Source organism: Canis lupus, chromosome 5, assembly GCF_003254725.2.
Source record: "Canis lupus dingo isolate Sandy chromosome 5, ASM325472v2, whole genome shotgun sequence".
Taxonomy (NCBI): Eukaryota; Metazoa; Chordata; class Mammalia; order Carnivora; family Canidae; genus Canis; species Canis lupus.
In genome coordinates, this window is record NC_064247.1 from 65,870,742 (window position 1) to 65,891,516 (window position 20,775).

Sequence of the window (20,775 nt, forward strand, 5' to 3'; positions counted from 1 at the left end):
CTCATGCTTCTACATTCCACAGTTCTGTTGGGAGGCAGGCTCCACAGCACCACAGGCATGGGGAGATACAGTGTGGAGCCTGTCTTCTAGAAGAAGCCCCAGTGATCTCACGGAAAACACTGGGATGTGGGTCCTCAGTGCTGGGGTGAGACAGTGACGGGTATCTGTAAGTGAACAAACTCTCCCTGAGCCTGGCTGTCTCCCTGAGCCTGGCTGTCTGGCTCAGGTTGTATCCCTTTTATGGTGCTTGACAATAAGGATAGTGGTGGTGGCGGTGCCATGTGCCCTGGCAGAGTGCAGGACATGGTGAAGGAGAAGGAAAGGGAGACTGAGATGCTGATGTTCCATAGCACATCAGAGAGAGCTCTAGAATGTAGTGGTTGGAGAGATGGGGAGAATAGGGGGTGACGACGGAGCCTGCGATCTCACAAGGTAAGGGTCTGGGGCAGCCAACTTGCACAGTGGGGACCGGTCACTTATGCAGGGCCCCAGGCTGGGTGAAAAAGGGAGTCCTGGGGCAGCCCGAGTGGCTCAGTGGTTTAGTGCCGCCTTCAGCCGGGGATGTGATCCTGGAGACTGGGGATCGAGTCCCACATTGGGCTCCTTGCGTGGAGCCTGCTTCTCCCTCTGCCTATGTCTCCGCCTCTCTCTCTCTCTGTGTCTCTCATGAATAAATAAATACAAACCTTTAAAAAAAAGAAAAAGGATTCCCGTATCAAGGGGGCCGTTAATATACCACATGAGTCTGTGGCACCTGGCATGACTGTGACCCAGACTGGGCTGGGAAGGGTCTTCCAAGAGAACCCAAAGTGCCCCCAATGGGGAACAGAAGCGTGTGACTCTTGAGATTGTAAGTTTGGGCCCCATGTTGGGTGTAGCAATTACTTAAAAAGAAAATGTTTGAAAAAAATAATACTTTTTAAAAGATTTTATTCATTTATTCATGAGAGACACACAGATGCGGAGAGGTAGACAGAGGGAGAAGCAGGCTCCCTGCGGGGAGTCCGATGCAGAACTTGATCCTAGGACCCCGGGAGCACTACCTGAGCTGAAGGCACCCAGTGGCTTTTCTTTTATTTATTTATTTATTTATTTTTATTTTTAATTTTTATTTATTTATGATAGTCACAGAGAGAGAGAGAGAGAGAGGCAGAGACAGAGGCAGAGGGAGAAGCAGGCTCCATGCACCGGCAGCCCGACGTGGGATTCGATCCCGGGTCTCCAGGATCGCGCCCTGGGCCAAAGGCAGGCCCCAAACCGCTGCGCCACCCAGGGATCCCGTGGCTTTTCTTTTAAATCATGTTTTTACCAAACCCACGAGATTTAGCATTGTGAAGCTCTGTCTCCCTGCCTGTCACAGGTCCATCAGGCAAGGTTTTCCTTTAACAAACCTCCAAACAAAATCACAAATTCTGGGTTCTTTTCTGGGTTAGCAGTAATACATGCTTTTGTAGTAGCAACGTTCTCAAAGATACAGATGTGTATATGTGGGAAGGACAGTCCTCCAGCCATGGTCCCCAGAACCTGCGTGGTGGTGGCCCTGAGACAGTGCCCTTCCTGCTGGATGGCCTCTCACTTGCTCTGTCCACCCACAGGGGCAGGGGTGACCTGCCGTCAGGCCGTGTCTTGGCTGCCAGCTCTCTCAGGTTACAGAGAGGTGTCCCCACTTGGGGGCTCGGCCTCCCCAAAGCCTGCTTATGTAGGGTCAGGTCCTGGTTTCAAGTAGATGATAGGCCCTTTTCTCCTCCTACACAAAGTTCAGATCTCTGGGAAATCCAGTCTGGAATGAGGGACTGAAGGAGGTTTTTGCCCATCTCTGTGCATTTGGAGGCCCGTCCTCGTCTTGCCTGCAGTCCCAGCATGGCTGCCACTGCCCTCCTAATGCTGGTCTCCCTGCATCTGCCTAGGTTTTGTTTTTAACGCCTTTGTTAGCACTCACTCAGGCTCATGCTGCTGCAGCCTGCCACCCTCACTGCATGCAGGAGTGACTGGGGAGAGTCCCCCTCTGCCACCAACTCTCGGAGGGCACAGGTGGTCCAGTCCTGGGTTCTGTCTCCAGTGCAGGTGGCACGACGCTTCATGACAACCTGAAAAGAGTCCCTCCAGGCTGCAGGTGATGGTCACAGGGGTGGTGGGAAAGGGCAGTCTTGGTTGGGTTCCAGGCTGCAGGTGATAGTCATGGGGGTGGTGGGAAATAGCTGTCTTGGCTGGGTTCCCCTAAAAGCCAGCCCTGAGCAAGGATCTGCAAATACACTATTGGGGAGATGACTTTGGCTACGGTGTAGGGAGTGAGGGGTGGTGCAGAGCATCATCAAGGGGGCAGCGGGGGCTCAGGCCTGGAGGGATGCTGGGGATTGGTGTGTGGAGCACCATCCCACCCACAGACACAGAAGCCCAGACACTTGTCCACCCTCCCTGTCACGGCTGAGGGCTGCTCCCAGGAGCATCAATCCCTGGCACTCCTGGCCTGCCCCCAGACAGGGGTCCAGAGAGTCATCTTTGGGCAGTTACAGGAGTTGACAGCCATCAGCATGTGAGTGCTGTGGGGGCTAGGATGAGGGGGATGCCTAGGGTGCTCCTGGGCAGGTCACAGAAGGTGGCCTCTGGGAGCAGGGGCAGGCTCAGCCACAGGCCCAATGTAGGTGAAGTGCAAGCCCAACTCGCCGTGCTCTCAGCCAGGGACCCTTGTTTGGTGAACACACTGCACCATGACTCTAGGGCTCAAGCTTTCTGCTTCTCCTCCTCCTACCTGAGGGCTTTGGAAACAAAAGCCTGACATAAACCTTTGGTGGCCACAGGCATGTATGGTTCCACTTCCCTCCTCTGAGGCAGTGGCAGTGAGCCAACCCCCTGCCTGAAGTAGGACAGGGAAAGCGAAAATATAGGGGAAAAGCTAGGATCTACCACACTCACCTAACGACAACCAACCTGCATGGAAGGCTTCCTGTATGCTGGGTCCTACTTATCTTCCCCAACTGCCTGTGGGATTGAGTCTGTAGTTATGACTATTTTACAGACAGCGCCCAGGCCTGGAGAAGGATGCACAGTGTGGGAGAGGCAGGGCCAGGGTCGGAGGCAGGCCCTGGTTACTCTGAACACCCAGGGCAGAGTGGGCTGTGGTGATGGGTTTGCTTTCCCACTGGAACTTCTGCATGTGGAATCATGTGCCTGCTCTGCAGTCTCGGGTCTTGCAGCTGTGTGTTCTTTTCCATCCTTAGGTGGTGTTCCTCCACCTGAAAATGCCACAGGTTCTTTCTTTCACCTTTTCTGCTATGAATGGACATTGGGTCACTTGCAGGCGGACTGAGTTCTCATTTATATAGTGTGTGGGGCTGCCCCAGGAACCACTGAGTTGGAGGGTATTAGGTCACAGGTTTATGTCTTGTCAATGTTGCCAATGTAGTTATGCGAACTTCGTGAGCAACAGGTGCCAGCTCCAGCTGCCACACCCTCGATGAACCTGGTGTTTGGTCCTTAGTCCTCTTGGCCATTCCTGGGAGGGGAGGGTCAATGTGCCCCAGAGCCCTGGGAGGGGGAGGGGATGGGGTCAGTGTGCCCCAGCGTCCTGGGAGGGGGGCGGAGGGTCAGTGTCCCCCAGCGTCCTGGGAGTGGGGGCGGAGGGTCAGTGTGCCCCGGCGTCCCGGGAGGGGGGCGGAGGGTCAGTGTGCCCCGGCGTCCCGGGAGGGGGGCGGAGGGTCAGTGTGCCCCGGCGTCCCGGGAGGGGGGCGGAGGGTCAGTGTGCCCCGGCGTCCCGGGAGGGGGGCGGAGGGTCAGTGTGCCCCGGCGTCCCGGGAGGGGGGCGGAGGGTCAGTGTGCCCCGGCGTCCCGGGAGGGGGGCGGGGAGGGTCAGTGTGCCCCGGCGTCCCGGGAGGGGGGCGGAGGGTCAGTGTGCCCCGGCGTCCCGGGAGGGGGGCGGGGAGGGTCAGTGTGCCCCGGCGTCCCGGGAGGGGGGCGGAGGGTCAGTGTGCCGCAGCGTCCGGCCGCACAGCCTGACTGAGGCTACAGCAGGGCTCCGGTGTGCTCGGGAGGAGCGGGGAGAAGGCGGGCGGGCAGGGACCGGACGGCCGCGCACGAAATGCTCGGGTCGTGCTGAGATTCCTGGTGACCGCCGTTAGCTGGGAGGAGGCGGGTGACCCGACTTGGACACACGCCGGGGTGGTGTCTGACTTCTCCGGCACCGGCCGCGAGTTGGGTTCGGGCTCCACGGCCGGAGTCTCGGGGAGCGGGGCCGCGCCGACGGCCTCCAAGCCTTCGCCTCCGATCCAAACACACGTCCGGGCGTCCTGTCCGAGCCGACAGGGAGACGGAAGCGGGCCAGAGCCCAGGCGCGTACGGGGCCCTCCGGACGGCAGCCGGCGGCAGCTCCGCGGCCTCCCGAGCCCCGGGCAGCTCCTCCACGTCACGACCCGCGCGCTGAAGCGGGGCGCGCACCGAGCCGGAGCTTCCGGAACCAGCGGCTCCCGCGGCCGGCGGCGAGGGGGCGTTCCCGGCCCCGCCCCAAGGCCTCCCCGTGACCCACGGAGCCCGACGCCTGGGGCCAGTCAGCCGCCAGAGAAGGGCACATGCCTAGAAGGCCGCGCCTGATTGGCTAAGCTCGGGCGAGTCCTTGGCGCGCCGGGGCCCTCCGGCCGGAAGGGCGGGGCCTGAGGCCGCGGACGGGAGGAAGGGGAGGGGCCCGGCGGGGTGGCCCGGGCGCGCGTGCGGGTCGCGTGAGGCCGGGCCCTGCTGTCGTCACCCGCCTCAGGATGGTCCCCACCGCCTCCACCGCGGCGGCCCTGCCGGAGCCACGGCGGGCACTTCCGGGGGCCCTCGGGTGTCCGTTGGGTCTGTCAGTCAGCACGCACTCTCCCGAGGGCGTCGAGGCAGGCAAGTGCGTCCCTGGGCCGGCGGAGGCTGGAGCACCCAGGCGGGCAGCGGGCAGCGGGCAGCGGGCACGCCCACGCTGACGTAAGCACCGGAGGGCCCTGTAGTGCTTCCCGGCCCGAGGACGTGGGGGCTGTGGCGCGCTGGCCTCCGTCCGGGGCTGACCGCCTCCGCGCACCGCCGCAGACCCCCCCTCAGCGTTGGCTCCGAAGTCCCGGGAGGAGTTTCACCGGGCGGACCGGGTCGTGACGCGCTCGCCCTCCTCCCGCCAGCGCCGCCTCACGCCCCCAGCCGGTCTGTGGAGAGAGCTGGGCGGCGGCCCGGGGGTTCCGGCTCACTGGGCCGTGCGGGCGGTTGCGCGGCTCTTCGCAGCCTCGGCTGGGCCTCCGGAGCCGGCGACCCGAGGCTCTTGCTGGAATAAAGCAGCAGCGACGCTGACGCGCAGGCAGCGCAGTGCGGCTCCGAGGGTTTCCACGTTACAGAACACGGACGCGTCAGCCTCTGCTTTGTGTTCGCCCGCTCGCCCCTGGGGGCCCCGTTCACACCCTGGCATTTGCGCCTGGGGTGGTGGTGGCAGCAGTGCGGCCGTCCGCACGGCCTCCGATGCTCTGTCACCCCACCGCAGGCCCCCGTGCTGTCCTGGAGGGAGTTGCTATTCATTTATTTATTTAGTATATTTTTTTATTGGAGTTCGATGTGCCAACATCTAGCATACCACCCAGTGCTCATCCCGTCAGGTGCCCGTCACCCAGTCACCCCCACCCCCTGCCACCTTCCCTTCCACTACCCCTTGCTCGTTTCTTTTTTTTTTTTTTTAATTTTTATTTATTTATGATAGAGAGAGAGAGGGGCAGAGACACAGGCAGAGGGAGAAGCAGGCTCCATGCACCGGGAGCCCGACGTGGGATTCGATCCCGGGTCTCCAGGATCGCGCCCTGGGCCAAAGGCAGGCGCCAAACCGCTGCGCCACCCAGGGATCCCCCTTGCTCTTTTCCCAGAGTTAGGAGTCTCATGTTCTGTCTCCCTCTCTGGTATTTCCCACTCAGTTTCTCTCCTTTCCCCTTTATTCCCTTTTACTATTTTTTATATTCCCCAAATGAATGAGACCATAGAATGTTTGTCCTTCTCCAATTGACTTACTTCACTCAGCATAGTATCCTCCAGTTCCATCCACGTTGAAGCAAATGGTATTTGTTGTCTTTAATGGCTGAGGAATATTCCATTGTATACATAGACCACATCTTCTTTACTGGAGGGAGTTTCATTTAACTTACGGCTTTCACAGTCTTTGCCTTGGGTATTGCAAGTAAGCCCCTGGGCGTGCTGGGGGTTGTGGTTGGAAGGTTTGGCCCTGGCAGGAGCGTTCTTCTCACTCCCAAAGGGCCCAGGGCGTGTTGAGCTGGAGTGTGCAGCAAGTGAGTAGGTTCTGGACGTACAGGAGCATGCATACACCTGCTTCTGTGGTCAGCCCCCTCCCCCTCTCAGTGTCAGGACAATGACCTCTCTCTCCCTGGGGCTTAGTGACATGCCAGTTGAGGAGGACGCCGGCCAGGATCCTCACCCCCCCACAGTCCTACCCTACCCCCCGGGGGTGGGGTAGGAACTCAGAACTTTCTAAGCCTTCCTGTTCTTGTTTTCTAGGAAGAGCACATTTCAAACCTTTGGGAAAGAAGTGTGCTTCATAGATCAGTCGGTAAGGAAAGCAACCTCTCAGCTATTTTGCCCCAACTCCACCAAGCCTGTGGAATTTGGGAGAGTGGAGAATGTGGGTGGGTCCTCAGACAGCACTTCATCAGGGTGAGTCAGAAATGGGAGTCTATGGTTATAGGGCCTATCACTGGGCCCCCAATATCTCTGTGTAGGGTCACTCACTGCCTCCCCCACCCCTGGTTCCTGAAGACACTTCAAGACAGGGACTCGGGAGGCCTGGGAGAACCACACTGCCCCCTGAAGTACCTGTTCTGGGCATCTGTTTCTTCATCTGACCCTGGGGAGGATGACTTCCCTTCTTCTGCCTGCCTGTGGGCATGGCAAGGATCCTCTGGGATGGATGTGGAAGCCTTTGCAAATGTAAAATACTGATGGCAGATTGGTACATGAAAAGAGCAACCCTCTCCCCACTGCACTTGGTTGTGCTCCCCAGACTTGCTCATGGTGATGCAGCAGTAAGTGGCTGGGAATCCTAATACACCTGGTCTACAGGCTCTGGTGGTGCCCTTCTAGATGAGTCTGGAGAGAGCCAGGGTAGCCTCCCTCTTTGTGAGCTGCAGGAGGAGCTGACTCCCCTGCAGGAGTCTGGACACCCTGCCTCAACCCTGGCTCTCTCCAAACATTGGTTTACTATTCCAGAGAGTTCCTTGGCTTAATTTGCAAATGCAGCAGCAAATTTAATTCTCTTTTCTGACTCTCGCTCAGATGTGTCCTGTCCCCAGTACTGTTCATCAAGAGCCCATCTGCTGTGAGTGCCAGGCCAAATGCAGGGGCTACCTGCCGGTGCCCAGGTTTGAGGCGACGTTGCCTTACTGGGTCCCGTTGTCCCTGAGACCCCGAAAGCAGGTAGGTGACTTGGACTAGGGTTTCTTCATCTGAGTCCACGATGAACTTCAGGGGACCAGTCACCCCTCAAAGTCATAGGTGGTATAGAGTGGTATCTTAAAATTTCTAGGGGACAGTTTGTGTGTTTTTTTTTAATTCATATTTTTTCAAAAACCAGATCTGTGGAGTTAAGACTGACGTGATAACTGCACATATGTAAAATATACAGTTTGCTAAGTCTTGACATACCCATCTGTGAAACCACCACTGCTGCTGAGCTAACGTGCATACACGCAACCCTGAAAGGTTTCCTTATGGCCCTTTGTGACTGCCCCCATCCTCCCCACTCTGCTGTGCCCAGGTGACCACTGACCTGTTTTTGTCACCCTAGATCAGTTTGCATTTCTTTGCATTTTATATAAATGGAATCGTATAGTAGGCCCTCTTTGGCTTCGTTCACTCAGTGTAATTATTTCTGAGCTTCATCCATGCAGTTGCTGAGTGGCACTGGGTATCCATCATATGACTGGACCACAGTGCAGCCATTTGTCCACTGAAGGACATCTGCACCATCTCAGAGGTTTTGTTTATCATAAATAAAGCTATTGTGGACATTTGTGTACAAATCTTTGTATGAACACACCTTCATTTCTCTTGGGCGAATACCTAGGAGTGAACTTGTTGGATCGTGGGGTAAATGTATGTTTAACTTTTTAAAAAACTGCCAACTGTTTTCCAAAGTGGTTGTATCATTTTACATTTGCACTAGCAGTGTATAGAGTTTTAGTCCTCCACATCCTCAGTAACACGTGGTTTGGTCAGTCTTTCAGATCTTAGCCGTCTTAATAGGTGTGTGTCCTCTTGTGGCTTTAGTTTATATTTCCACAGTAACTGGTGATGCCGAGTGGCTCCTCCCTATGCTGTTGGCTTTGTATGTCTTACTTGATATGTATGCATCTGTTCAGATATTTTGCCCATTTAGAAAAACTGGATTGTTTGCTTTTTTTTTTTTTTTTGAACTATTGAGTTTTGAGAGTTCTTTATATATTCTAGGTATAATGAGATACTCAATTTATAAACATTTTGTCCATGTTTTTGACTTGTTCTTTTGTTTTCTTATCAATGTCTTTCACTAGCATAAGTTTTACATTTTGAGGGAGTCCAGTTTATCAATTTGACCTTTCCTGGATCTTGCTTAGGTGTGCCCCTTGCCCCCCACCACAGCACAGCAGTATTTCTTTTTTTTTTTTTTAGCAGTATTAAGTATATCTAAGAAATCTTTGTGTAAGCCAAGGTGCCAAGATCAGAAAGGTTTCTCCTGTATTTTTTCCTAGAAGTTTTATAGTTTATAGTTTGTGTTTAGGTCTGTGATCCATTTTAAGTTAATTTTTGTGTGTAGCTTAAGGTATGGCCCGAAGTTCTTTTTTTTCCCGTTGTGGGTGTCCAGTTGTTGTAATGCCACATGTCATAGACACCATGCTTTCTCCACTGGCTTGCCTTTGCACCTTGCCAGAAATCAGCTGTCTGTGTAGCTGTGGGTCTGTTTCCAGGCTTTGTTCCATCCCACTCTTCTAATTGTCTGTATGCCAATGCCATGCTGTCTCTACTGCTGTGGCTTTATAATGAACTTGGAGATCAGATAGTGTGTGTCTTCAATGCCAGTTTTCTTCTTTAAAGTTGATTATTCTAGTTTCCTTGCATTTCCATGTGAATTTTAGAATCCCATCTGCCAGTTTCTAAAGAAACGTCTTGCTGGGGTTTTGGTTGGTATTTTTTGTGTAAATTAGTGTGAAGAGAATCATCTTTTTTAATGACACTGACTCTTCTGACCTGAGAACTTGGTGATCTCTATATCCCTGTAGGCCTTTTGTGTTTCTCAGGGTTCACTTGCAGTCAGCAGTCAGCAATGCACAGGTCTGGCACACCTTCTGTCTCACTGATCTGTGAGTGTTTTATAGTTTTGATGACATTATTTTAAAAATTTAGTTTATGATTGCTCATTGCTAGTACTAAAAATACCACTGATTTTTGTATTTTGATCTTGCATCCTACGGTAATGCTTACCTCCTTTATTCTAGGAGCTCTTTTGTAGAGTCCATCAAATTTTCTACATAGATGATCATGTCATCTACAGGGAGAGATGGTGCATTCCTTCTTTTCTGGTTTAGATGCCTTTATTTTTCTTGCCTGACACTCTAGCTAGAACTTCTGGTGTACTGTAGAGTGGAGTGGGGAGATATGATGTCCTTATCTTCTCTCTTATCTTCAAGGGACAGCATTCGGGTTTTCATCATGAAGCATGATGTTAGCCATTGGTTTAGATGCCCTGCATCAGGCTGAGGGTGTTCCTGGCTATTCCTAGTTTGCTGAGAGGTTTTATCCAAAATAAGTGTTGGATTTTATCTGTGTCTATTCAGAGCATCATTTTATTTATTTTTTTTGGTTTGTTAATATGACGGATTGCATTGATGGATTTTCCAAAGTTAAACCACTTCCTGGGAGAAATCCCCTTTAATCAGGATGCATTCTCCTTCATATATTTGATTAGAAGTTTTGCTTGTATATTCATGTGGGTTATTGATCTGCATTGTCCTTGTTTGCCTTTGTATTCAGATGACGCTGATCTGGAGTTGAGAAGTATTCTCTCATTTTCACTTTTCTGGAAGACTTAGTGTAGAATTGGTATTATTTCTTCCTTTAATATTTGGTGGGATTTATCATTGAAGCCATGTGGGACAGAACTTCCTTGTGGGAAGGTTTTTTTAACTACAAATTTAATTTCTTGTATAGATAACAGAGTTATTCAGGTTGTTTGCTTCTTTTTTAGTGAGATTTAAGGAATTTGTTAATTACATCATTGTCAAATTTATTGGCACAATGTTGTTCATAATGTTCTCTAATCACTCTTAATACCAGTGGAATCTGAAATGAGGCCCTCTCTCTTGTTTCTTGTTTTTTAGTAGACTCTCAAAGGGGTCATTGGCTTCAAGATGACTGAGTCATGTTGTCCTAGGCAGTGATGATGGCCTCAGTCCCTCCTGTTGGTCACTGTGTCATTTGAGAGTCAGGCAGGGTAGGTATTATTGTACCCCTTTAAAGAATGGGCACACTGAGGTCCAGAAAGGACAGGCTTTACCGGGGTCACAGTGTCAGTTCATAGCAGATGAGGGATTAGAACCCAGGACTCTCCTCACTGAGTTGTGCTGGTGGGCTTCAGGGAGGAGGTGACTCTAAGCAGGATGGAAGGACTATAGAAGATAGTGTGCCCAGCCTGTCTCATGTGTTCCGCCTGGGCTCCCTGCCTCCATCCTCTCTAGTCTGGCTGTCCATGTTTGAGCTGCAGCCCCATAAGCTTTGAAGACTGTGGATCTGGTCCTGTCGCTCCTCTGAAGCTCCCAGTTCCTGAGTGTGGACTGGAGTCCCTGACACAGTCTCTGGGGTCCTTCCTGATCTTGCCTCCCCACCCGCATCTCCAGACTCCTTTCCACTTGCTGCTCAGGCTCCTGTTCCAGTGGAGGGGAGTGTTAGGTGCAAATCACAGAAAATGGACCCACCATGGGTTCATCCAGGTCTTTGGTAGAGAGAGGACTCTTCTAGGATTGGTTTTATGCTGACCAGCATGTCTAAGGACCAGAGTCTTTACTCAGAGTGTTGGCATTGTCACCTTTAGTGTTTCGAGATGGTGGCCATGGGTCTCTGTTTTATACCATGATACACATGACAGAAAGTGAGCATTTCTGGGGTCCTCCTTTTTCCAGGGTGGTATAGAAGGCTTACCCTCCCGTTCCCTTCTTATCAGGGATAAAACATTCCCAGAAGCCTCGACGTACTTCTTGCTCCTCTCTTCATCCTCACGTTCTTACTCATTCCTGACAAAGCCCTGACTGGCTGATGCTGATCCCTTGGATCTGGGCACTTTGCCCCTTGAGTAAAGCTGGGTTCTTTTAAGAACGGGGGTTGGGTTGATAAATGATTGCTGTCTGGGCAATTGACAGGGTCTGCCTGGGACGTTGGTTCTGTCCACATCCTGAGGCCTCTCAGACAGGTACCTGCTGCTGTCCCACCTTCACCTAGCCTGCCCCCTGTGACATGGCTCAGTGATGTTTCTAGACAGATTTATCTGGCCTGCAGCTTTCTCCCAGCTCCTGCTGTTCCCCCACATCCTGGCATTATCTTTCAGGGGGACAGTGCTGCATAATGAACTGCTGTGGGCAGGGCAGGTCTTTGCTCCTAATACCATGCATGGTGCAGAGAATGTGCTTAGCAGGTGCTTGGTGGAGGGGGCAGACCTGACCGGAGTGTGCTTATCCTGCTGGGCAAGGCCATGCTCGAAGGAGGTAGCGGTGGATGGAGGTTCACAGGTTCTCCAGAACCTGTTCCATCTCCTCCTTTGGGTGAGCCTTCAACCCCTTGGCCCTCCCCTCTGGGATCCTGTGCTTTGTAGCATGTCACATACATGCTCTGGCCTGGTTCTCCTTGGCCTTGGGAAGTCAGCAGGTCCACTCACAAGTGTATGGTAGGAACTTAGGGTGGTATAAAGGGGATACCCTGCCTGCGCCTCCCCTGAAGCTTCGTTGCATGGCCTGGAGATGGGCTATGTGTGTGCTCTTTCACTAGTGATGTGTAACACGTTGCCTGAATGCCTGGCTTGAAACAGCAGTCAGTGTCATCACTCAGGTGTCTGAGGGGCTCAGCTGGGTGGCCCAGCCCCACCTGTCCCTGATCTTGGGGCCAGTGTGCCAGCCCAGACATTGTAGAGGCCAGTGTGGCCTCTTTGCCTGGCAAGATCTGGCTGTTGTCACTTCCTTCTCATTCTGTGGGCCAAACCAGTGCATGGCCTAACTCGAGTCCAGGGACGGGCTCCATGCTACCCCTCTGCTGGAAGAAACTGGGGTTGCAGGACAATGGGCAGGGCTGTGTGGGGGGAAAAGAATGGGGCAAGGCCATGGTCCCCCCACAACTCATGCACAGAAAGTATGGCATGTAGATTCTGTATAAAACCTATACATACTGGGCAGCCCAGGTGGCTCAGCGGTTTAGCGCCGCCTTCAGCCCAGGGTGTGATCCTGGAGACCCGGGATCGAGTCCCACGTCGGGCTTCCTGCATGGAGCCTGCTTCTCCCTCTGCCTGTGTCTCTGCCTCCCTCTCTCTCTCTCTCTCTGTCTCTCATGAATAAATAAAATCTTAAAAAAAAAAAACCCTATACATACTGCACGCTCTGTTTCCCACTTAACATCACATCTCTGCGCGGACAGATGGGTCTGCCTCATGCTTTTCAGAGGCTGCAATATTCCCTTGTCCCCATATCCCCTGTTTATTATCCCTTACAGACGAGGTTTCGGGCTCTTGGGCCTCTACAGCCAGCACTGTAGCTAATGTTCTTTGCAAGTGTCGTTTTACAGATGCACACATATCCCAGAGTGGAGTTGGTGGATCAAACACTGTCTGCTGTTGACTCTGACCCATGTTTTCAGAAAGCTGGCAGAGCCTGCTTTATAGCCTAGAACACTGAGACTCAGAGGGGCTGGATATTGTGCCCCAGGGCTAGTCCTGGAGGCCTCCAGACTTAGGATAGCCACATCTCCTGACTTCACACTGCAGAGGTGCAGATGCCCCTGGGAATGTCATGGAGGGGAGAAAGCTTCCTCAGCTGGGTGATTGGGGTGTGCCTGTGGGAGGGTACAGAAGAGGAGCCCCCCAGGACCCTGTCCCAAGGTGAAGGTTTCTGGAGCACAACCCCTTTGGACCTTCTCTTCCCTTCCTCTCTGTTAGATCCAAAAGATGGTCCAGTTTAATATCCCTAAAACCTCCGAGGCATGCCCCTGCCCATGCCACCGCTTTGGGGGCCGCCTCCCGATGCCTAGGGATCAGGCAGTGATGCCCTACTGGGTGCCTCAGGTCCTGAGGCCTCACAAGAAGGTAAGAGGGAGGCTCACAGCAGTGAGGTCCAAGAGGGATCCAGAGATGGGGTGGAGGGTGCTGGTTTTTTCCCCACAGTGGCCTCCATTGGAAGGGAGTTTGGGTAGCAGAGTGCAGGAGGTGGGTGTGTGCAGGGGCAGGGACAGCTTGGTGTGCTGGGAGGGTGGGTCGCACTGCTGTCCCCCATCACTGCTGCCACCTTTATTGCTATCACTCCTGCCTCCTGCTCCTCTCCCCTCTTTTCTTTCACCCCCTTCACCTTGCCTCAGCACCCTTTCTAGTTCTCTAGGCATCCTGGCAGGCAGGGGGAGGAGCTGGGAAGAACCGTTGCTCTGACTTTCTGTCCTGGATTTTCAGCTCTGTCTGCCACTCCATATCTCTGGACTCCAGAACAGTGACTGCTGGAGTGGTTGGCTAGGTCCAACGCTCCTCTGCCCCATGGTCCCTCTTCTCTCATACTTTATGGGTGTCCTGGGTGGTCAGTAGAGGCTTCCTTTCTGCCTTTACCTACTTATCATTTGCTAGTTTTCTCTCATCAAGTAGCAGACTGTCCCCAGAATTAAGACTCAGAGGACTTTTGAAAGGGGACCATGGCATGCATGCTGAGCTGGCCACAGCCCTTTCCTTGTTTCTGACCAAATCACTAGGCCCACCCTTCTGGTAAATCACCAGGCCAGGCTTACACATTTGCCCCCATTCTTTTCTTTTAGGTGGTGAAAAGGCAGCAGAGTTTTACAGGCATCCAAGGTAACAGACCATACACGTCTCATCCTCTCCCACTCCCCAAGGAAGGCGGGGTCTCATGGTGGGGATGGGGAGACTTCTTTCATCCCCAGATGTCTGTAAAAGAAAGATGGACATGTATCACACATCCCGCATCTTCACTCCCTTTTCTTGCCAGGCATCACTGGCTACCTACCATTTTTCCTCAGTGAACCTAGAGAAGCCTTAGACTCTACAGTCCGTCTGCATTAGCTTTCAAAGTGAAGCCAATTTGCAGCCTGGAGTTAGATGTTATCTAAAGTATATTTTCTTTTAAGCTCTGGTCTTGTATAGTTCATGACATAGTGTATGTCTGTGTGTCTGGTATATACACTCACGCATACACTTATGACCTAGTAAATGTATTTACTAACGATATGGCACATATACCTACATGTACATATACAGGACACTATATTTTCATGACATAATATTTAGGCATATATTCATTTTGGAGTATATTTGTAAAACATTTATATACTTGAAACCTAGGATATATATGTTCATATAATTATGGCAGATGTAGTACATACCATATATTCATCTGTTCATGATGCAGTATATATCTGTAACAAAGTGTATTCTTGGATTTATGTATTTGTGAGCCAGTGTATACTCATGAACTCATGTCAGCACTTGAGGAGATGGTACCTCCATTCCCACCTTTACTTTCTCTGTCTCTAAAGCAAGTGGGTTGGATTGCTCTTGAAGGTGTTTTCTGGCACTGATAGCAAACATGTATGCTTCCTCTGCATTGGTGTGAGCAAAGGAGTGGACATGCTGTGTGGCTTGCAACAGGGGTCCTCCCCTGGCCCAGCTGTGCCCATGCTCTGTGTGGTGAACACCCCTCCCTGAAATCTGTGATGGAGGGAATGGATGGATGCCTGGCTGGAGCTGGGTTCTTGTGATGGGTGAGCAGTTTGAGCGGCCTACCCAGAGCCCAGGAGCACAGGGCTGGGTGGGAAAGTGCCCAGGAAATGAGTGGCCGACAGCCAGCATGCCTACCTCTTAATGCTGCAAAAATGCATATTTTCCCTGATAATAAAAATAATTAGAAGCTGCACAGATGTACGTAGCCTTTGTGGGGGCAGTTTAGAGGCATTTATCAAATATTTGTTGAGATCTAATTGACATAGAACATATTAGTTTCAGGTGCACGGTGTAACAATTTGATACTTGTGTTTATTGTGAAATGACCAACTTAAGTCTAGTTAACATCTGTCACCTCACAGTTACACATTTTATTTTTTGTGGTGAGAACCTTTAAGATCTACTTTCTTAGCAACTTTCAAATATACATTATGGTGTTATTAAATATGATTACTGTACTGTTAGATTCCCAGGACTTATTTATTTTATAACTAGAAGTTTGTATCTTTTGACCACTTCATCCATTTCTCTCATCTTTCAACTTTTGTAATATACTTGATCTTGAATTCAGCAAACCCATGTCCGGGTAATGTCTGGTAGACACTCCTACATACTTGACTGTATGCAGCAGCACAGTATCCTTGGCAAGGTATCTGAAGCAGCTGAAGCGTCTCCCAGTGGGAGGATGGACATATATGGGGATGTGTTTCAAATGTGGTACCTGCCAACATAGAGTGTGCAGCTGTTAGGAGGATGGGAGGGAGCCCCAGACACGTTGCAGCATGAAAAAACAAGTGGCTTCAGTCTGTGCAGTAGTACTCCATTCATGTGCATCTGAGAAAAGCTAAAGCCCTGTTTGGTTGTGGATGTGGATTTGGTGCAGTGTGTCTAGCTTGACAGTCACAGGTTACCCATGTGGGTGGGGAAGACAGGAGGTAAACAACCAGAAGAGCAAGACTAGGGGCTGTATAACAAACAAAACACGAAGCAGCACGTTGGCTCAAGTTTGGGAGAGAAGAGCCAGAAATCACCTTAGGAAAGAAACCATAGTGGTAGGACAAGAAAGTTGGAGAAACTGCTCTTTTAACTGTATAACCACACACTTACGGATTATTTTTATTGGTTGTTTTTGGCTTTGAATACTCTGCATCTTTAAGAAAAGCCAAAAGCTCAGTTTGTTGTTGAATCCTATGCATCAATTTGATACGTTTTCAAAAACTGTGCTAACTTTCACTGCAGTCCTTGTTAATAGTTTGGGCAATTTAGCCTTAACCCTTTCAGTCCAGAAGGTGTTCCCAGGACAGGATTGAGAGCCCAGGTCTCACTAGTATCAGGACAATTAGGATCTGTCTCCCCTTGTGCTTTGTAGAGAGAGGTTTAAAAATATGATTTAAGAAAAGTGGCTTAAAAATATTTCCTATACCCTCAAATCCAGATTATTTCCATTTTAAAGAGAAAATCTGTATATTCATCTTGTATTTTTTTTTGTAAAGAGAGGGCTCATTTGCTTTTCTTCCCTATGCTTTGCAGCAGGATTTTTTAATAAAGAAAATAATATGTTTTATATTAATCATGCTTTTACACATTGGTATAATCAGAGTAGTAATACAGTGTATAATACAATGCAGTATATGTGTAGGATATGTTACATAGTGTATAAATATAGCATAATTTGTAGTAGTAGCATGTTAGTGCTATAATATAAATATGATATCAGAATAGTCACATGTTGATCAAAGCGGATCTCAAAAGCCAGGATCAAGGAAATGGAAACAGTAGAGTCCCATTTGTAGTTGTGGTTTTTTCAAATACTCAAATAAACCCCATGTTTCCATCACTAAGTTCTACTCATTATCAGCTTCTCGCCAGTCTGGTTTCATCTGAGCTTAACCCACTTGTTCACCCTTCCAAAAAAACAACAAAAAAAGAAAGATTAATGGGAAACAGGTCGCAGCTAAATTCTGTATTCTTTCATTCATAGCTAGTTCATGATGCGGCTGTCAGGGATAAAGATTCAAAAGACACTGGCACGAGCCCCATAGTCCGCCCAGAAATAAGTAAACAGCAGTGTTCGTTGTATCTCCATGGATGTTGGCCAGCATCCATGTGCTCGGGGCTGTGACCAGCCTCCCTGGGACACCTGGCGTCCTTGCCCTGGGTTCTGGAGGGTTCTCTCATGTGTGGTATGCAAATGCGGCACTCTGTCCCCACTCTGCCCAGGGCCTGACTTGCTTTCTTGCCTAGAACCTGCCCTGGGCTTGCGTTCCTGGTACAACCGTTGGCGGATCTGCTGTGATGGGCACCTTCTCCTCAAGTGGCAGCAGCTCCAGGCCCTTCACCAGCATGAACCACTGGCCCCAGGGAAGGGAGCGAGCATCCCAGCCCCACTCCTGCCCCGCAGCCTCCTGACCCTCCTGCAGGCTGTCCTGAGGGTCGTGGTGGCCATTCGGTGAGCAGGCATGGAGTGGGGGCAGTGGGGGCACTGTTTTGGTCAGGGGCTGGGAGCAGTTGGTTGTGGCTGAACGAAAGGGTGAGGAATGGCTGCAGTGGAATCACCATGGTGCTGTTCTCACTGTGCACAGTTGCACTGGGATCTTATTCTACCACACGCTTCATGAACGAGCAATCCAGGCATATCAGAGCTGACAGTGGGGCACTGGGCATCTTGGGGCTGCCTGCCTTTCTTTCCTCACCTCATCACTTTCCCCAGGTCCTCTGGTGGCCTACCACTGGTTCCAGTTTATGCACATTTCCAACACATCAAGGTTGAAGGTAGCTGCTGTTTGCCCAGGCATCCTGCTGGGGAGTAAGCACAGCTTCAGGCCTGGAGACCTGTGACCTCTCCCCCAGCCTGGTCCCAGCCATCAAGGCTACATCTGGGAAAACCCTTGCCCCAGCCTCGACCCACTAGCTTCATCCAGGCCTTGTCACCTGGAACACCACCCAGGCTTGCTCCCATGAAGCCTCCAGGGCACGCTCCCCACCCCTGCCTAGGGGACAGGCAGGGCTGCTTCCTTTGGTCTACTCACGCTCTTTGATCACACCTGTGTGCAAGGACATGCAGAAACACAAATGTATGTGGGTAGAAGATGTGCAAAACTGTATGGGTGTGTGAATGCATGCAGATCAATTTACATATATTTGCTTCTTAATCATCTGTCTTCATGTAATTGTAAGAGGAATATTCTAGAAAGTGTCCAGTATCTGAAAATGGTTGTAGATGTCTTCTGTTCAGTGTCCTTGTTATTGTCGTTAATAGCAGGGGGGTAGCTCTGTCTTTGTCTCTGGTCCTGGCGGGAAGCAGAAGGCCCTCCCCACTGCACCCTGTTTGTCTGCTTTCCTGGTGTTGGGCACCTGTGCTGCCTCTGATCCTGTGATTACAAACAACGCCACGGGGCACATCTGTATGAGAGTGCCTGCATGGACCCATAGCCTCTCTGGGGCATGTGCTCTTGAGAAGAGGGCTGAGGCAAGGGTCTGGGAGCTTTGGGTGATCTGTGAGTATGAGAGGGTTTGTGAAACCGTGAGATTGTTCCTTCTTTGCTTTGCATGAAAATTCATCTGTTCTTGTGTTTGCCAACTTGACTGTCAAAGTGATTTGGACTCTCCTGTGCCCACTCTGGGAAGAGCAAAGAAAGAAGCTTGGCTGTAGATAACACATGAGGTAGATGGTCAGGGTAGGCTAAAGGGAAGTGCAAATGATCGTGTAGGAGGCGTTTGCCTCAGAGCCAGGCTCTTAGGGCCAAAGTGCCAGCTGTTCAAGAGAACTATCTTGTCTGGCTGGAGTGTCTGCGGGGTGCCTGTGAGATTCCCCAAACTACATGAACAGCACATCTCAGGAGAAACTGCAGGCTGCCTGTGGGCTGGCCTGGCAGAGATTTGCTAGAATTGTGAAGGCTGCAGAACAGGCAAGCTCAGGACCTTCCCAAAACAGGGACCCTTGAAGGGCCCTGACAGTCACACTTACCTTCTCGGTGGGGCCTGCTGCAGCCTCCTCGAATTGGGTCCCTTTCACAGCTGTGCAAGGCTGAGACTCTCCACCCTGAGGGGGAGAGTGGGCTCTAGGGGCTGAATGCCTCATCAGAAGATCCATGGCTAGGGCAGCCTGGGTGGTGCAGCGGTTTAGCGCCGCCTGCAGCCCGGGGTGTGATCCTGGAGACCCGGGATCGAGTCCCACGTCGGGCTCCCTGTGTGGAGCCTGCTTCTCCCTCTACCTGTGTCTCTGCCTCTCTTTCTGTCTGTGTCTCTCATGAATAAATAAATAAACAAAATCTAAAAAAAAGATCCATGGCTAGAAGTGAGCCAGTTACAATACACCCTGGTGTTGCCTTACTGCAATCTTTCCTGCCTGGGCTCCTCGGGAACTCAGGTGGCATCCCTGTCCATGGTGGGGGTCCCCCTTCCTGCCAACCCATGGAGGCTCCCTGACAGGTCCTGCCAGGGCAGCATGGGCTTAAGTGTGGGACACAGTTCGGAGTAACTGCCTATTCTTTGTTTTCCAGACAGTTGTTCTGGGTTTGAAGTTGGAATCTTCAGCCACTGCCAAGAACATCAACGAGAACTTCAGTCATAATCAAGGTCTTTAAGGAAAGTTGTTGCATTAGGAGGAGTCTGTGATAACAGCCATTTTCTCAGGTCATCTAGCTCACGCCCGGGGTAGAGTCCAAGTTCTTTCTCATCAGGCAGTGCTTGGTTGTGCACAGCTGCCCTGGGTGCGGGTGAGACTCTGGTGTAAATGCGGCCAATAAATGTTATTTGTGAAACTCCAAAGTGGCCCCTATTTGGATGGTGACACTGGTTCTGCTTTGGAGAGGGGGGTGGGGAGCATGTTCTCCAGCTGGTATTACTGGGTGGGGGGAGGGCCCCTGGGTCTCTTCCTTCTGCCCCAGTGATGGGCCAAAGGTGGTGGTAGCACCAGTGTCAGGTAGCTCACACTTTAGTAAATAGCATAAAATTATGTGAATTGAGTTTTTTAAACTGAGATGTCATTTGCATACCATAAAATTCACCTTTTTATAGCATACAATTCAGTGGATTTCAGTGTATTTGCACAGTTGTGCAACCCTCCCCCTGGTGTCTCATTCCATACCCATGTGGTCACCCCAGAAAGAAGCCCTGTACTGGGGACGCCTGAGTGGCTCAGTGGTGGAGGTCTGCCTTTAGCTCAGGTTGTGATCCTAGGGTCCCGGGATGGAGTCCTGCATGGGGCTCCCCGCAGGAAGCCTGCTTCTCCCTCTGTCTATGTCTCTGCCTCTTTCTCTGTGTCTCTCATGAATAAATACATACAATCTTGGTTAAAAACAAACAAACAAACAAACAAACAAACAAACAAACCCTGCACTGATCATGCATCACTCCTCCTCCTCTTCGCCTAGCCTCTGGCAACCACTTGCCTACTTTCTGACTTTTCCTGTTCTGGATATTTCATGTGCATGCAGTTCTGTAGCATGTGGGTCTGTTGTGTCTGGCACTTCTCAACGTATGCAGTGTTTTTTTTTTTTTTTTTTTTTTTTTTTTTTTTTTAGTAATCTTTTTTTTTTTTTTTTAATTTTATTTTTATTTATTTTTTTTTATTGGTGTTCAATTTACTAACATACAGAATAACACCCAGTGCCCGTCACCCTTTCACTCCCACCCCCCGCCCTCCTCCCCTTCTACCACCCCTAGTTCGTTTCCCAGAGTTAGCAGTCTTTACGTTCTGTCTCCCTTTCTGATATTTCCCACACATTTCTTCTACCTTCCCTTATTTTCCCTTTCACTATTATTTATATTCCCCAAATGAATGAGAACATATAATGTTTGTCCTTCTCCGACTGACTTACTTC

General features: G+C 51.0%; 1 protein-coding gene across 9 annotated transcripts; it reads left to right on the plus strand.

The window, feature by feature from the left end:
- Nucleotides 1–15: 15 nt before the first annotated feature.
- On the plus strand, nucleotides 16–19,720 carry C5H16orf95 (chromosome 5 C16orf95 homolog). 9 transcript variants are annotated; one of them, XM_049110616.1, is made up of 7 exons: nucleotides 16–166; nucleotides 6,505–6,556; nucleotides 7,279–7,419; nucleotides 13,172–13,318; nucleotides 14,029–14,065; nucleotides 17,171–17,399; nucleotides 19,457–19,720. In XM_049110616.1, the coding sequence occupies exons 3-7, from the start codon at nucleotides 7,279–7,281 to the stop codon at nucleotides 19,521–19,523; spliced, it is 621 nt and encodes a 206-aa protein (XP_048966573.1). In that variant the 5' UTR covers nucleotides 16–166; nucleotides 6,505–6,556; the 3' UTR covers nucleotides 19,524–19,720. The 9 variants fall into 9 exon arrangements, with proteins under 9 accessions (XP_048966573.1, XP_048966570.1, XP_048966571.1 ...); XM_049110613.1 differs by lacking the exon at nucleotides 16–166 and adding an exon at nucleotides 254–432; XM_049110611.1 differs by lacking the exon at nucleotides 16–166 and adding an exon at nucleotides 4,662–4,870.
- Nucleotides 19,721–20,775: the final 1,055 nt, after the last annotated feature.

Bases quoted from the DNA above. Each gene is read 5' to 3' on its own strand.
- C5H16orf95 (XM_049110611.1), top strand. From the start codon at position 4,746: ATGGTCCCCACCGCCTCCACCGCGGCGGCCCTGCCGGAGCCACGGCGG. The intron at 6,557-7,278 runs GTAAGGAAAGCA...ACTCTCGCTCAG, and splicing joins TGTGCTTCATAGATCAGTCG to ATGTGTCCTGTCCCCAGTAC. The intron at 7,420-13,171 runs GTAGGTGACTTG...CCTCTCTGTTAG, and splicing joins CCCTGAGACCCCGAAAGCAG to ATCCAAAAGATGGTCCAGTT.